General features: G+C 41.3%; 1 protein-coding gene across 2 annotated transcripts in view; it reads right to left on the bottom strand.

Moving 5' to 3' along the window:
* Positions 1-15,632, bottom strand: part of RAPGEF5 (Rap guanine nucleotide exchange factor 5) — a 265,239-nt gene that overhangs the window by 178,049 nt on the left and 71,558 nt on the right. For both annotated transcript variants that reach the window (XM_025210018.1, XM_006028585.3), the window contains exon 7: positions 8,404-8,452. In XM_025210018.1, the coding sequence (XP_025065803.1) occupies positions 8,404-8,452 (49 nt within the window). The remainder of the gene's footprint in view (positions 1-8,403; positions 8,453-15,632) is intronic.

Genomic DNA, 15,632 nt, shown 5'->3' with positions numbered 1-15,632 from the left:
TTACTGTGTCGCGAAATGATGCATGTCTAAAAAGTGTGTCACCAACATGAAAAGTTTGGAAAGCTCTGCCATAGAAGATCAGAGGTAGTCTTCCCCATAAAAAGGAGTAGTGAAGACTGACTCTTTGGGACACCCTCTCCATCTGGACCAGCACCATGCCACACACCACCCACCCACCCAGAGGCCCTGCCAGCGACCCCCCTCTGGACAACACCTACTGGACAAGGAACCATTTCCAGCCTGGATAGGTAGCTATCACCCCCTACCCCCTCTTCAACCAAGGACTTGGACTGTGCTTCTCTTCCCCACCTAGACTCCAACCCTTCCACTGAGCCTGAGTCTCTTTCTCCTGCTGCCATTGTGAGTGCTTGTGTGTGAGCGTGCGTACCAATAACTTCACAGGGCTGTGTAGTGTGTTGTCTGTTTAATAAACCTGTTATTTTGAAACCCCAAGTTGGGTTTTTGTCCGTTTCCTGACTGTTTCCTCCTTGCCACCACTTATCAAACTCAAACTCTTCAGGACAGAAAGTATGCATCCAAGCACATTGTAGGAACTGCCAAAAATAAATGGGTAAATGATTACATAAGACTTCTAAAATCCTGCAACAAAAGGCTGAGAAAGCCCCTGCTCTAGTTACCTCATATCTCACAAAATCTTCCAGCCAGTCTATAGCAAAAAAACCTTATCTGATTAGTTTTAAGACTAAAACATGCACACAAAAGCAGGAACAACCATTTTCCTTTTTAATATACCCTAATGAGCTGTGCAAGCTCATTTCCTTCCCTTCCCCGCACCCCAACCTTACAGGGCACCTTTTATGCCAACAAAATACATCTAATAAAATAGAACAGGTATCAAGGCACTTCACGTGGTTGACACAGAAAGCTGCTTCAGGACTGGTGAAACCAATTTTTTCTTTTTGATTTTCAAAGAAATTAGTAATCCTGAAAGCATTCTCTTCCTGCCTTCCCCATTCTGTAAGGGGAAATATTTTGCTTGCTTTTTCTGTTTGGGTCCTTCATTTTTGCTTCTGTTACTTGTCATTTGTCCCCATTTTTGTCCTATTTTCCAAGTTTTTGAAAGGTAACTACTCTTCTCCTCTCCCACTCTAACGGAATTCTTTATTTTCTGGTAGCCTATATTCCTCACCAAGTCTGATCCTGTATTGACAAGAATTTAGTACCTCTTTCTCTGCCCCTGAACTAGGCTCCAATCTTTACTTTGATTTCCAGAACATCATTAAAGTAGATACAGCCTATGCAAAGATGTCTAATCTGATGGACCATTCTTGGTCCAAGATATGCAATAACTGCAATTACTTCTTTTCACATGCTGATGAATCTCTTCTACTCCGAGCATGAGCCACACTGAAGTCTTATTTAACTAAAAAAAAATAAAAAGCACTGGATTATAAAAATCACTAGTTTCCCTTTGAACCCCAGAGGCAATATTCCCCTTGCCCCACCACAGCAAATCTTAATTCTGTAGTCTGATTCATATTTTGGAAAGCAAGTTTTAATGTCTGTATGCCCTTATGCAGCACTCCTTGTGCCATGTGACGTGAGTGATTAGTCCTATCACTACCCTGGTGAAATAATATTAATTAGCTGATTTTGCTAGTATAATTAATGGATTGCAAAGTGCTTCTATTGGGGTAATGGTGTATCCCTCCACAGATGTCAGTTACTCAGAACCAATTCCAGACTTGGCAACCTAAGAAAAATGTGCATATAGACAACCAACCTTTTTTTTAATTAGATGCATGTTTTACATAATATAAATACAACTCTTCTGCCACACCTTGCCCTGCCACCAGACTCTATTTAGAAGAGCTGGGTTCAGACTTAGGAGCTTAATATCAACCATAGTATAAAAGTAAAAAACAAAATTGGCTGTCACAAAAAGTTTTCAGTAAAAGAAAATGTTCTTGTGTTGACAACCCTGTTTGACTACAGCAGTGATTTTACACTGTGTTGCCCCCCCACACCATGGACTCAGCCCCATACCCCAATCCCCCCAATCACACCCTCCACTATAATGCCCCCCTGGTCTCACCCCCCAACCCTTGCCCCTGCTGGTCCTGCTACCTCAATTTCAGTTTGGACCCCCAAAGAAGCCCACCTGCAGCCCAGTAATATTACAGGCAGCTAACAGGACATAGCAGCAGCAGCACATGGCTAGGGGGAAGGTTATACAAAACCCTAAGGGAAGGTTCCCTGAAGTGTGCCGTACTCCCACTCTGATGTTAGGTGGCACTACTGTGCTCCCTCTCTGTCAACACTGCATCTAGCCTCTTTCCAGCCAGCAACATTCAATCAGCTCCAGTTTCTTAGAGTTACAGACAGATCAAGTTTCTTTTAATAGATTTTATGGACAGGCTTCTTTAGACTGAATTTTTACTGACTATCTGTAAATTAACGGACAGTTGGCAACCCTGACCAATTCCCACAGCCCATAAAATACTAAGTTTTATTCCCTCCGTTCATGTGTTAGTCAAATATTTTGAGATATATAATTAGAGAACTACCTAATGCACAGGCTTCTAAAGAAAGGTTTCTGGAGGTGTTTACCTACATGTGCAGATTAAAGCAACCCTGGTGCTGATCTAACTTGTACCAGAGGGATATATTGTCTAAAAATGCATAACCTGTTCTTATACCAACACAGCACCTGCATCTCAATAAGAGAAAGTGAGGAAGCTGGTGTTCAAGCCAGTTTCATTAGTATAATGCTGTAACAGGGAGCCCTAGCCTTGTTACTAGGAAGTGGGGTGGCCCCATTAAGGACAGAGTTTTCAGAGCACAGCCTGCCAGCAGAGCAGGGATTAAAAGGTAGTCCTGTGGGCTAGCCAGCTGACTGGGGCTATCACATGACCAGTACAGAGCTCAAGCCAAAGCTATATAGTCCTTGGGTTGAGCTAGCCAAGGCAGATGGCCAGCCTAGGCTGTGGCAGAGCGTGGGATTCCTGAATGTCCAGGAGACTGGAAGAAAACAGCTCTGCAGGCAGAGAAAAAGAAACACAGGTTAAGCAGTTACACTGCCGCTATTATTTTTCTTCTTTGTTATAGCCCAGGGGCTTAGCATGTATGTTGTAATTTACACCAGTGGTTTGGACTGGGACTGTAGGGGAGGTTTTCAGAGGTCCCACTAGTGCCCAAAGGGCACACGACTACCTTGAGCCCGGCCAGGAGCAGGCTCAAGATCTGAGTAGTTATTGAGCCCGGAGTGGGCAGAGAGAGAGAGTGCTAGGTAGCAGCCACATAGGGGCCAGGGACCCAGCACCAGAGAAGACAGCCACACAGGGGCCTGGTGTAAATGCAAGCTAGAGCCTCAAAGCCAGGCCCAAAGAGGTGGGCATAGGCTAGAAGAGGTATGGAGCTGTGCAATTAGTCCTTAAGGCAGGAACTCCCCACCTCTGGTTGTTCTTTGGAGTGAAGACCAGATCTAGGAAGCCCTGGGGTAGCCTTCTCTTTGAGAACCAGAAAGAACATCAAGACATGGCAGAAGAGTGAAGGGGAGACTGTTCCCAGAAGTGAGTTGAAATAAGGGGGATAGAGCCCTGTTACAGATGCTAAAAGAGAATCTGGCCCCAAATTTTCTTTATTTGATAGCTGTTTATTTCCTGTAATCCTGTACAGGATTTTGAACAAGGTTAGAAAACTGCATCAAAGAAAGTTGTAAGGCTTTCAGACCTTACTATACTGTTAACAAGCTCACTCCCTCCACTACACTGTCACTGTGAGTCAGGCTATAGGCCTCTCTCGGCCTAATACAGGGAAAAAAGATAACGATGGCTGTTACTAATAGTAAAGCTTGGGCCATGACCTTAAGCAACAGCAATAAAAGTAAATAAAAGTAATTAATTGTCTTAATTCACTCTGTTCCTAATACAATAAAGATGTTAAGTTAATTAAAGTCATCCTTGATCCTTCAGTCACTCTTCAAGCAGTACGCCATCATAAAGCAGCAAACACACAAATTACAGAAGCAAGCATATGCTAGTTAAATGGACAAAAGTGGTATATTTTTGCAAATCTATGCTGGTCTCACAAATGCTTATAACAATAAATTAAGAGGACTTAGCCAACACATATAAGTTCTACTAATAATATTTCATAGAGGTACGTTTTGGATTTTGTTTAAACCTGTCTAACCTACATAGAGTAGAAGCACTTACACCAGCATAGATGAGACTTGTGCTGATAGTTATTCCTTTTTCTGTAAAAAGTATATTGATAAAAAAGTTGTTCTACCCTGGTATAGCTGTGTCCATGCTTTAGCCAGTATAAAACAGATGAGCTCCAAGACAACATAACCTTCAGGACACATTTTGATATTATGATGTCACCTAAGAAGAGAGGAGTAGACAGCAGCAAAATTTACTCCAACATACCATCTGATTTTGGGAATTCATTAAGAACCCCCAAGAGTTAAAGAAAAATTGGATATTAATAGAGAAACGGACCAAGTAATTGGTAATCTACAAGCTTGTCAGCCACGTGTCAACTAGGAGCACCTTATCACAACATGGTCCTGAATTTCAAAGTACAGCCTCCCTTCAGAATCTGCAAAGTACAGCTACAGATGACTGAACATATACTTTTTGCATTATATAATCTACTAATTATTTTTAGAGAGATGTGCATCTGACTACACAAACAAATAACGTCTTTTAAGTGTCTGCATTTGTACCTGAAAGTTTTGCAGACAAACTGCAGACACAGAAAAGGAGGCAAGGTTAAAGCTTTGTGTTACATATGTACAATATCATTCTTACTGTACTTGGAACCCGCATAGTATTATTGAGCCTTGGCTATATGCAATAACAGTCCAGATACATAGAATATGAACCTAAACTGCAAGGTCCATAACATCAATTCCTATTAAAAATCTCAAAACAGTAACCACTGAGGGCTATGAAAAGATTCCCAACGACTTCAATGGCTCTTCGACTATACCACGATTGAAGCCAATTCCATGTTATCAATTCTGTACAGGTTCTAATACCACTTAAGGCTTTACAACAATGCATTAAGGAATGTGACTAGTATGTATTATGTGTGTTTTAATTTCTCGTGTTAAGGACCGCACCAAAATAAACAAAAAAAAATGGCTCAAAAAAAATCACTCTCTCACCAAAACAAAAACACTAAAAAACTATTTATTTGGGGATGAACAAAAATTTAAAGTTCCAGTTTGGCTAGTTTCAATGAAAGCAAAATAACCAAAATAAAGAGCCTGACTTAGCATCATAAAGCCAGCAAAGAGGAAGAAGTGGTGGTGCCCCTTCTATTTCCCCTAGCAGCCAGCAAAGAAGACACTGAACTCTGGGTCAAATCCCTTTGCTATCTGAAAGGATCAGAACCCATATACCCAATCAGGATGCCCTACTAAATTATGGAGGTTTGCCATAGATCTGTCTCCACTTGAAGCTGTTCCATTTTGTTTAAAGTACTTCATAATAATTGGATCAAGGGCTAGAACCAACATCTCCTCCCTCCCATGCGAGTGCCCTAACATGGTAATTTTCAATTGGGGTGCCACAAGACCCTTTCAAGGGTACCATCACAGCCAGATGAAAATGCCCCACCCACCTCTGTTTCAAGGAAGCAAGTGCAGGGCCAGACCAGGAAGCAGCTGCAGCAGGAAGGGGTGCAGATAAATCTAATGCAGGAAGGAGCACACCTGCCACAGCCATTTCCTGGTCTGGCCCCACATGCACTCCTGGCTAGGGCCAGACATTGGAAAAGCCTGAGCCTGAATTGATTCAATCTTTGCAGGTTAGTCTAACCTGGCTAGGCTGAACCGGTTTGTAGCTGCACAGACATCCCCTCTGGACTGAGAAAATGCAGGTACATGCCTACAGTGGCTCAGGCTGGAAGCTGGCGCTAGAGTATCTATCCCTTCCACAGTGCTGAACTGAGAGGACGCTCCGATTAGGGAGGGGTTCCTCCCCACATCATGCTCCTGACCAGGAGAGAGCCAGCAGGCAGTTGACAACAGCATTTAGATACACAGCTGGGAATTACACAGGAAGTTGATTTTAGATTTTAAACTTCATTGCAGAACAACAAGGAAGTTTTTTTTACCTCCCTGCCTCACATCTGACACCTTCAGGGAAGGAATTCTACCTGATCAACACATCAAAGAGCTACTCAACACAGCTCACAAAGACACTCTCATGGACCCAGAGGGACAGACTTCCATCTTCAGCTCCCTCTGTAAAAATGAAGTTTATTTCCTACCTATGGGGACTTTTTACCATCTTGTACCATCTACACTTTTCCCAGAGCCTGATGAAGGGACTTTGATCCCGAAAGTTTGCAGAAAAGGACAATTTTCTTGACATTTTCCAGTTGGTCTAATAAAAGGTATAATTTTGGAACCAAGAGTTCTAGTTTTTTGTATGACAGGAAGTTGATGGCATTTATGACCCTATCAGAAAACAAAAGCCTCTCTCATTAGGTCAAGCTCTTCTTAAACAACTTTTTCCAAGGAAGGAACAGAGGGACATTACCAGCTACCTGTTGATTAGCTCCAAAAAGCCCTTAGCGGACACTGTCCTGTCTGCCTTTGTCCCATCTCCCACAGCAGAGACCGTAGGTAGCATGTGGTATGCTAGCTACTGCTAAGAGGTGTCTGTGTAAGGCACAGTGGAGGGGGGAATCCTTGCTTGAGGAGGGAGTGGTGAAGGGGGGGAGCAGGAGGAAGCCAGGCAAGATGCTGCTGTACCTGCAGTCTCTGCTGGCGCTCCAGCCAGGGAGTAGAGGGGCAGGGCCAGCACTGCTAAACTGGAGCACAGAGCCCTGCCCAGGGCTGCAAAGCATTTGGGATTCTGGGGGACTTTGGTTTAAGTTAAACTAGGAAGGGGTCTGGGACAGACACTGCATAAACCGGTTTGACCCAAATCAGTTAAGTCTGATACTATATTCAACCAGGTTTATCTCAAACCAGTTTAAGCCATTTTCAAAATGGTTTATGTTCACTGAATGCCTGTTCTGTTACAGGTTTAAACTAGTTTCTGATCAGTTAAACAGCTGTGTGTAATACCTGTCCCTAGCCCCTGAAAACAGAGGCACAAACAAACAGCAATGTGGTACCTTTAAAAGGACAGGGTGCTCCAGCCTGCATTAGGTTTATCAAATAACCTAATGCAGGTGAGAACACCCACTCCTGCCAAGCCACCTCCTAGTCCAGCATCCTGGAAAATGGGGTTTAGATAAGTTAAGGAAAACTGCTGTAGAAGCCTAAAAAGGGTGAGAACCACAACCCTGACAAAAGCCTACATAACCACTGCCAAGCTCTCTTGTGCTACCCCAATGAATACCTAATTGTTTATAAATAGCAGAGCAGCCTCACCATAGACAGTAACCTACCTTGGCTACATAATTCACCCCAAGGTGGGGAGAGGTCAGGGATTGGAGCCCTCTCAGGCAGAGGAAGGATTTACACCCTCCTATATCCTGGGTGAGCACCTCCATCCCTGGGTTACTGGATCAAGGTATGACAATCTACACCAACACAAACACCTCAACATTTCTTTTCCTTTGTCAACAAAATAATGCAATGGGCAGATGAAGGGGTTCACCTTCCCAGAGGCACTGGGTAGTGGCTGCAGCCAAGTTTGCAGATTTTGACTGGGGTATGCCAATGCTCCTGTTAAGACTAAGATCTGGGAGGTCAGGTGATATGTTTGTTATATAAACCAGAGACACATACTAAAATTCAGTGGAAGATGAGAACGATGAGCAGCTCACACAACTCTGGGTACCTTGCAGGACAGAAAAAAGACTGTCTCTTATTCTCAAATACTTTACTTTGGTTAGGAACAACTGTCCAGGAAACTAGGCACAAGATCTCAGGACACAACAAGTGAGTGCTTTAAATAACAAGGTGTGGAACATCAAGGGGGGATTTTTTTTTTTTTTTAAGTTAAGGCAATACCTTTTGTTGAGTACATAAAACATCTATATAACAGCTATACCCTGCGCCTCAAAACAAGAGTCTTAAAGTTTAAAAGAAATCACTATCTAAAACCATGTTTATAAGAAACATATAAACCAAATCAATGCTTAAGAATCTGATAAATAGAAACAAACACACAAAATCTGAACTGAGGCAGAGCTAAAGACTCCACATGCTCAGAACTGTAGCACCACTACATTTTACCAGGTGGCATATTAGATGCAACAAGAGGGAAAAGTAAAACCACAGTCATTAATTTATTTGTGTTGTATACAAAAAATTCTATTTTCTCACTCAACAGGAAGTGAGGTTCGGTATCACTAGCATTGCTTTTCAATACAACAAAAATTTTGATAAAGTTGACAATGAAGAATCAAATACTTCAATATACGACAGGGGAATGACATTATAAAAGCACCAAGGCCAACTGCACTTACCTGACTTTCTTGCTTTCAAAGCAATGACAGCAGCCAACTCTCTCTGCACCTAACATGCAAGCAAAAGAGACGATTGGTTACAGATAAATATCTGTATCATGGGCCACATAAAAATGTATAATTATCTTGGGCAATTATTTGGATACAGAATTATACAGCTATTTCACCAGTTGCGGGGAGTAGGCTTTGTTCATTTTGATTTTGGATTTGATCTGATCTTTCCAGCAAACATGCTTTTGTTTTTTTACAACTGGGAACACTGTACCAAACTTTTATGCCTCCAGTTTCAGCTATATTTCACACATTCCCAAAAGGACAAGCCATTCAGTTTAGCATAACCTATGATTTATTTACTCAAGAAACTTCTTTTCATGCATGTATTTAAAACATCTTCACCTCTTTGTCCCATGTTTGTTTTCCCTCTTCCAATTGCACTGTAGCTCAGGGTTTACCTTGTGACTGAGTTTACATGAGTTATCCAAACTAGAGTTTGAAAGAGGTTATGCAAGCACATTACTGTCTGAGGAAGTGAATACATAATGTCTTTTCATGTAATCAACACAAACACTAGGGCAGCTTTAAGACCATGGTAAAAATTCAGTAAAAGCATACTTACTTTCTACCTTTATTCTGGATGACTACCCCTGTGTCAGGCATACTACCATATAAATCATGACCATCACCACCTCCAGGATTTACATATATTTATTAGCCTTTGCCAGTTGTTATTTCTCACAGGGAGATTGGGAACCACTCCAGGAAAAAAAAAAAAAAAAAAATGACCCAGGGAAAATTGAGCCATTTCCTCACACGTAAATGAGACAAGCAATACCAATCTATTTCACATGATGCTGAGAGGCTTAATATGTTGATTTGTTAATAATGTTTATAAATACTAAAGGCTTTGAAATCTACTTGTGGAAGGCAGCAGAGAAATGTCATGAACTCAGTTGAGTGTTTTGTAATATTTCTGCAGGAAACTACTACTAATCAAGAAAAATCTTTTAACATTCTTCCCCATCCTCAAAGCCAGTAGTTTCTCTTCATCCTCTCAACAAAGCCACTTTGAAATGCAGGAGAGGGGGAAAATCTACATCTCTCTTCTTTACTGATTCAAACTATTTAATTATTTCTAATAATGACATTCTTTTAGAAAGCACTGAAGATAAAAGATTGATCAAATACATGTAACAAGTAACCATGATTATCTTATTTTATCCAGCACAATACTGTGAACCCTACACATTTAAAAGGCATAAGCACAGGTCCCTAAATTTAGGAGCTGGTTTTAAAAATCATTAGAATTTACAAATTAAATGTCCTACATATATATTTTAAATTTGCCCTTTTCTTTAGCCTTTTGGAGGGAGTTGACTGGCTTCAGACCATGCAGGAATATTTCAGGGTCAAAATTCAACATGAGATGGTGAAACACAGTGAGCTTCCTCACTGGCTTCCTCTCTCCTAAACCCAGTAGTGAGAGAACTGACATATTATTCATTCCCCCTCCATGTCTGCCCCCTCAAAGTCTCCTCCTACATTCATATTTCCTGTCCCTACATACTCACTCACAGTCTCTCTAGCCTTTACATTCACCCAGCCCATATATTTGCTCCCTTTTCCTTCACAATTCTAGCCTTTACCCTCCTCTTTGCAAAAAGACCAAACTCCCTTCAAGTCTCCACCTGCACTGTCTGTTGCACCCTCCACACTCCCTTACAACCCTGAAATTCCATCCTGCACCCTGTGTTCCCTTGCCTGTATCTCAGTCTTTCCCTGCACCCACTATATCCCCCTGCTCTGCCTTCAGACTCCTCGCATGCACTCTCAATCCCTGGTACACATCCCTCAACCTCCCACTACTCCACTTCAAGCTATCTGCTGTAAGTTTCTTGTACATTCTCATTCCCCCATTCCATAGATCCTGAGATCGTTGAATGCAGTTTGAAGTGGCAGTGTTATTTGCACATGCATGAAAAAAAGGAGACTCCAACTCCGTGTACTCATGGAAGTTGAAGGCCAAGCTGAAGATAGGAAATATCACAGGTTCTAAAAATCAAGATTCTGAGTTGGTCTAAGACTTAAAAATTCTGCTGGATCTGTGATAAAATTTTGGGTAAAATCATGTATGAGACCACACTGTCATTAGCAACGAGAGAGTATTATTTTGTGACATGCAAGGATTCTAAATACATTCTTTTTGCTACTTACAATGTTTTTTTCAGGTAGTTTTGATCCTGGAGGAACACAGCATCACTGTGGGCGTTGAGCTTACTGTTTTGATAATTTACTAGGCAGATCTCTTGGAAGCTGTGTTAAAGCTAATGCATAGACTGATAACTTACAGTTCTCACTGCACATATAAAACACTGTTTGTGTGGGAAGTTATCTTTGGGTTCTAGGGCTGCTGGCTCTCTCCCCCCCTCTCAGCTTTGCCCTAAATACCAATATCCCATGCTTGCTGGTGCAGTTGCTTGCTTTGAGTCTGTAGTGGAGTTCAGAGAGAGCTTTCCCAACCTTGTAGGCTTTTTCTCTCATCCAGGCTGGCCCATAACTTTCTTCCCCTCTGGGTTTTATTTAATTTTTTTTTCACATAGGGAGAATATATACACACAGGAGCTTCTTTTGACTTGTTTTCAAACTGCTCTTTTTCTGATGATTGGTTTGATTGCCTCTCTACTTATACTAGGACCCATTATTAAATCTATTACTTCTGCAGGGTTATTCCCAACTACAGCTTAATGTTCCTTCCTTGCCTTATTTAGTGTTTCAGTGGTGATTCATGTTTATAATATGCTGTAGAATACCTCCCATCCCCTCCTATTCCCCTTTCTCGTGCAGAATGAGACACAGCTCTCCCCCAACATCCTTCTAAGAAATATTATTAAAACAGAAATTACTGGACTAGGAGAGGGAATGGCAAAACAATTCTTTGCGCCTTGACTACTCTGAAATGCTGCATGTTAAAGCAGTTCCTGAACCACAGCCCAGATAACAGGAGACACAAAGATACTGCTCCTCTCCCCTCCTTCTGGATGGTGCCTTCTGTGCTAGTCACAGAATGAGGCCATGAGGCCAGTGGGTACCCTAGTGCAATTTGACATTTCAGTTTTCTGCAAACTTAGACTTTCTGCCTTACTCAGCATGAAGCTTTGGTTTTGATCAAATGGTTTTCTGCAATCTTCAGTAAAAATCCACATCTCCACCAAAATGGCAGGTTTGAAATACAGTGTATGACCCAGATTAGCAGGAGAATGCTACTTGAAAATATATACATATAATTTAAAAAGGAGTTTCTCCAGTCCTGACTTCACAAAAGGCATGATTTGAGCAGTTAATTGAGTCCCTCAGTCTCTACTGAAGCCAAACAAAGTTGAGGTTGGTTCAGCATCTTTCTGGACTTCATAATAAGATATGCTTCTGGGGCTTACTTTGCATGTTTGTTTGTTTTTAAACACGCATGCATTTGACATTTCTTCTAGGGATCCAACTCCCATGCACCATTTCACAGATTGAAATCTGTGGATAACATTCATTTACCTGCTACATATATACAGCATTTCCTTGCTTCTGCCTAATAAACTTCAGGCTACTTCCTTCTTGAAGAAACTGGTATTTGCATATCTTGCCATAGCTATTAATTTGGGTTTAATGTACAAGACATATCCATGCAGAAGCTGCGCCTACAAACTACCATAAGAAACTGAGATACTAACTATAAAAAATTGTGTTATGTATGTCTTTGCCTCCATAAAGCAAACACACTAATACTGTCTTATTCTGGATAACAATGCTGATGTCAAAAATTATTTAGATTGGAAGCTTGCTTTGTCAGACTGCAATGCTGAAATATTGTAACAGCCTAAAAGACCTTGCATGTTAACATGCTAGTACACTGTGCAATTGTTATTGTTACATAGAAGACCCCTCAGCCTGAATATGCAGGTAATGCCTATATTTCTACTAAACAAAATATAAATGTCAGTGACATATTTGGATGTGGCTACTTTCTTTAGTGAAGAATTGGAGATCTCAAAAAAATAATTTTTATTTAGCGCAATAAAAATACACAAGCATTACTACTTGGTGGTTTGTTTGCTTATTCCTCTCTCTCCTTTGGCTACTGGGCTGAAACCAACTCTCTTCTCCCAAAAAACTGAAACACTCTTCCGGCTTCTAATGTTGTAAATGTGAGTTCAAACTGTCAACAAAAGTGGCTGTCCTCAAAAAAAAATCTTATATGAATTGTTCTCAATCATGTTATCCGAGTCAGTGTTTGCATACATGAGGCTTAAAGAACAACGCACAAAAAAGCAATAGTTTAGCATGTACTTTTAAATCCCAAATGATGACAATTTGCACACCCCAATTGATTCTGCTATTAGGCAGTTTCCCAAAGGACTAGGAAACTGTGCTTCTCAGATATACTATCTAAACATCCTGCTGCTCTGGTCCTGCTCCACCACACACTGACATAAAATCTTCTGCAATGTAGAGAGTCATCAGGCATCCTACAGTTCTGGTTTGACCAATCTGTGTCCCACCACAGACGGTATAAAGATTCTTTTAGGGTCATGATGTAGCATATGTATCTATATAGATACACACACATATATACACATATATACACACACACACATATATATATTATACACACTAGGGCTGTGCAAAATTTCACTGGGTGTTTCATTTCAAAGCTGTTTCAACATGTTTCGAGCTCGAAACAGTGAAATAAAAATAAACTAAAAGCCTTCAAAAAACAGCTTCAAAACGAAACGAGGGCACTTGCGATCCAGGGGCCTGCACCCCTGGGAGGAGTCCAGCATACCCCACAGCCCTCCCAGGGATGAAGGCCCCCAGATCTGTGCACAGGATGACAGGAGGCTGCCGCTGCCGGCAAGTGACACCAGTTTTGCTTGTCAGCAGCTTGAGGTGCAGTTTCCCAGAAACCCCTGCACCTAACTCCCTGAAACTTGGCAGGCTTCATGCCCTCAGAAGGGGCTACCATCCCTGCAATTTTCATTTGTATCAGGCAAAAAAATGACAAAGTTATCAGCATTTGTATGATTCCCCATTATAGCCTATGCGTGAAACGTTGAAAGTGTGTCAAAATTGAACGGAACAGTGCTTTGAAATGAAACGAAACAAAACACTGTCCCTTTGAAATGGCAAAACAAAGTTGAAACAAAACGGTGCTGTTTCGAACAGCCCTAAATGTATATAAACATATACACACACACACGTCACACACAAGGTCTGTTCAAAAACTATTGAGACTGAACGTGCGTTTGTGGTACAAAGTATTGGGTGGGGGGGCGTGGCTTTGCTAAACATATCTGGGCATGTTGGGACTCGTCTGGACAGGTTTGTATGCGTTTCCCCAGTTTTCTGTGGCCAGCAGTTGAAGTAAGATCGTTGGTGTCTCACATCCCCTTTCGTCATGTCAATGTCCAGAACGTGTGTGCATTAAATTTTGCATGGAGGAGGAAAAAAAAAAAAAAAAAAAAAAAAAAAATCACGAAAACGGTAAGTGAAACATTTGAATGACTTAAAATAGCATTTGGTGATGACACTGAGCTGTACAAGGGTTTTTGAATGGCATCGTCAGTTTAAAGAAGGACGATCATTGGTCCAAAGTTATGACCGTTCCAGATGCCCTTCAGCATCACAAAATGATGAAAATGTGGCAGCTTGTGAAGCAATTTTTAGCCAATTTTAGCCAAACACTATATTCCACAAGTGCTGCAGCCTTCATACTCACCTGATATGGCCCTGTGCAACTTTTTTCACTTCCCTCAACTAAAGAAAACCTTAAGAGGAAGATTTTGTGATGTGGAAACCAGGAAACAAAATGCGATTAAGCAGCTTTAGCAACTCAACAAATTGCTATCAGAGTTGCTTCCAGCAATGGCAGAAACATTGGGAGAAGTGTATGTCTGCAGAAGGAGCATACTTTGAAGGAGATTTACCCCCGTAAATAAAATATTGTTTCCTACAGCATCAGTCTCAATACTTTTTGAACAATGTGCGCACATGTGCGTGCATACGTGTGTACCACACACACACACACACACACACACACACACACACACACACACACACAGTTAAAACCCTTGGAATGTTTCTTTAAACTCAAGGATAATTACCACATTATACTTAAAATTCATGACTTAAAAGGTTAACCAATTCAAACGTATCCATTCAAGCACTTTAAATTACTTGCATGTCATTTTTATACAGAATTGAATTTGGCAATGTTGTCAGTAGCTCACTGTAACTGATGATATGAACAAATGATTTGATGGGTTAAGATTCAGTTGTTTTGACAGATTGCTTCAGCCTTAGCGGAAGAGTATCTTTGAAGAGTGAAATCTTACTACGTTAGTTGCTTCCTACCCCTTCCCCTCAATGATTTTTTTTTTAATTCTATTTTTAAAGTAACAATTTTGCTAAAAACAAAACCTTTGCAGTTGTTTCCTGCAGCCCTACCAAGCTGGCACCATTTGTAACAGTAATCACTATTATATCTTATAGTTCTTTTAACCATGGTTTAAAAACAAGTGTGTATTTCCCTAACTCATCAGTTCTTGATTGGCTGAGTCATCCAGAAAAACTAAACTGTACTGTAAATTGCTGAAAGCATAACCTTACATATGGAACACTACCTGGTAAATCAAACAGGGAGCCAGCAAGGACAGTCTAAGAAAGGAAGTCAAACTACAGCTCAAAAAAAAATTATGAACGAGTCTACTCACTCTTGAAGTATGTGTATGCGTGCGCGCATGTATACGTGTGTGTACACACTTTAAATGCAAGGACTAACACTACAAAAAGTATTCCATCTTTCTTTGAGCATACAGACTCTGCCTTTGTCACTTACAAAGGTCTACCAAACTCACGGCGGCTGCCAGCTGATTTCTCAGGCAGACCCAGAGCTGGCAGCCATTTTCATGGGTGGAGTGTGGCAGACCTCATAGCAGCCACAAGGACCGGAGAGAGAGCCAACATTTTATTTTCAGTAAGGTGTATTTTTTTCCTCCCCAAGGAGCCCACCCAAAGCATGGAGACAACCACAAAAGTCATGAAATTGCGATTTCAGTAGGGCCTGTTGTTAGTACATGCTGTTGTATGTGTGGTACGGCAGTCTTTAAAACTAGAGCACTAAGGCTGTGTGACTGCTGGCTGCCAAACTGGGAGGTAGGAATGATTCAGATTAACTCCCCCCCCCC

This window comes from Alligator sinensis, unplaced genomic scaffold (assembly GCF_000455745.1).
Source record: "Alligator sinensis unplaced genomic scaffold, ASM45574v1 scaffold1112_1, whole genome shotgun sequence".
NCBI lineage: Eukaryota > Metazoa > Chordata > Crocodylia > Alligatoridae > Alligator > Alligator sinensis.
The sequence above is the reverse complement of the archived record's forward strand: the minus strand, read 5'-3'. Positions and strand labels throughout refer to the sequence as shown.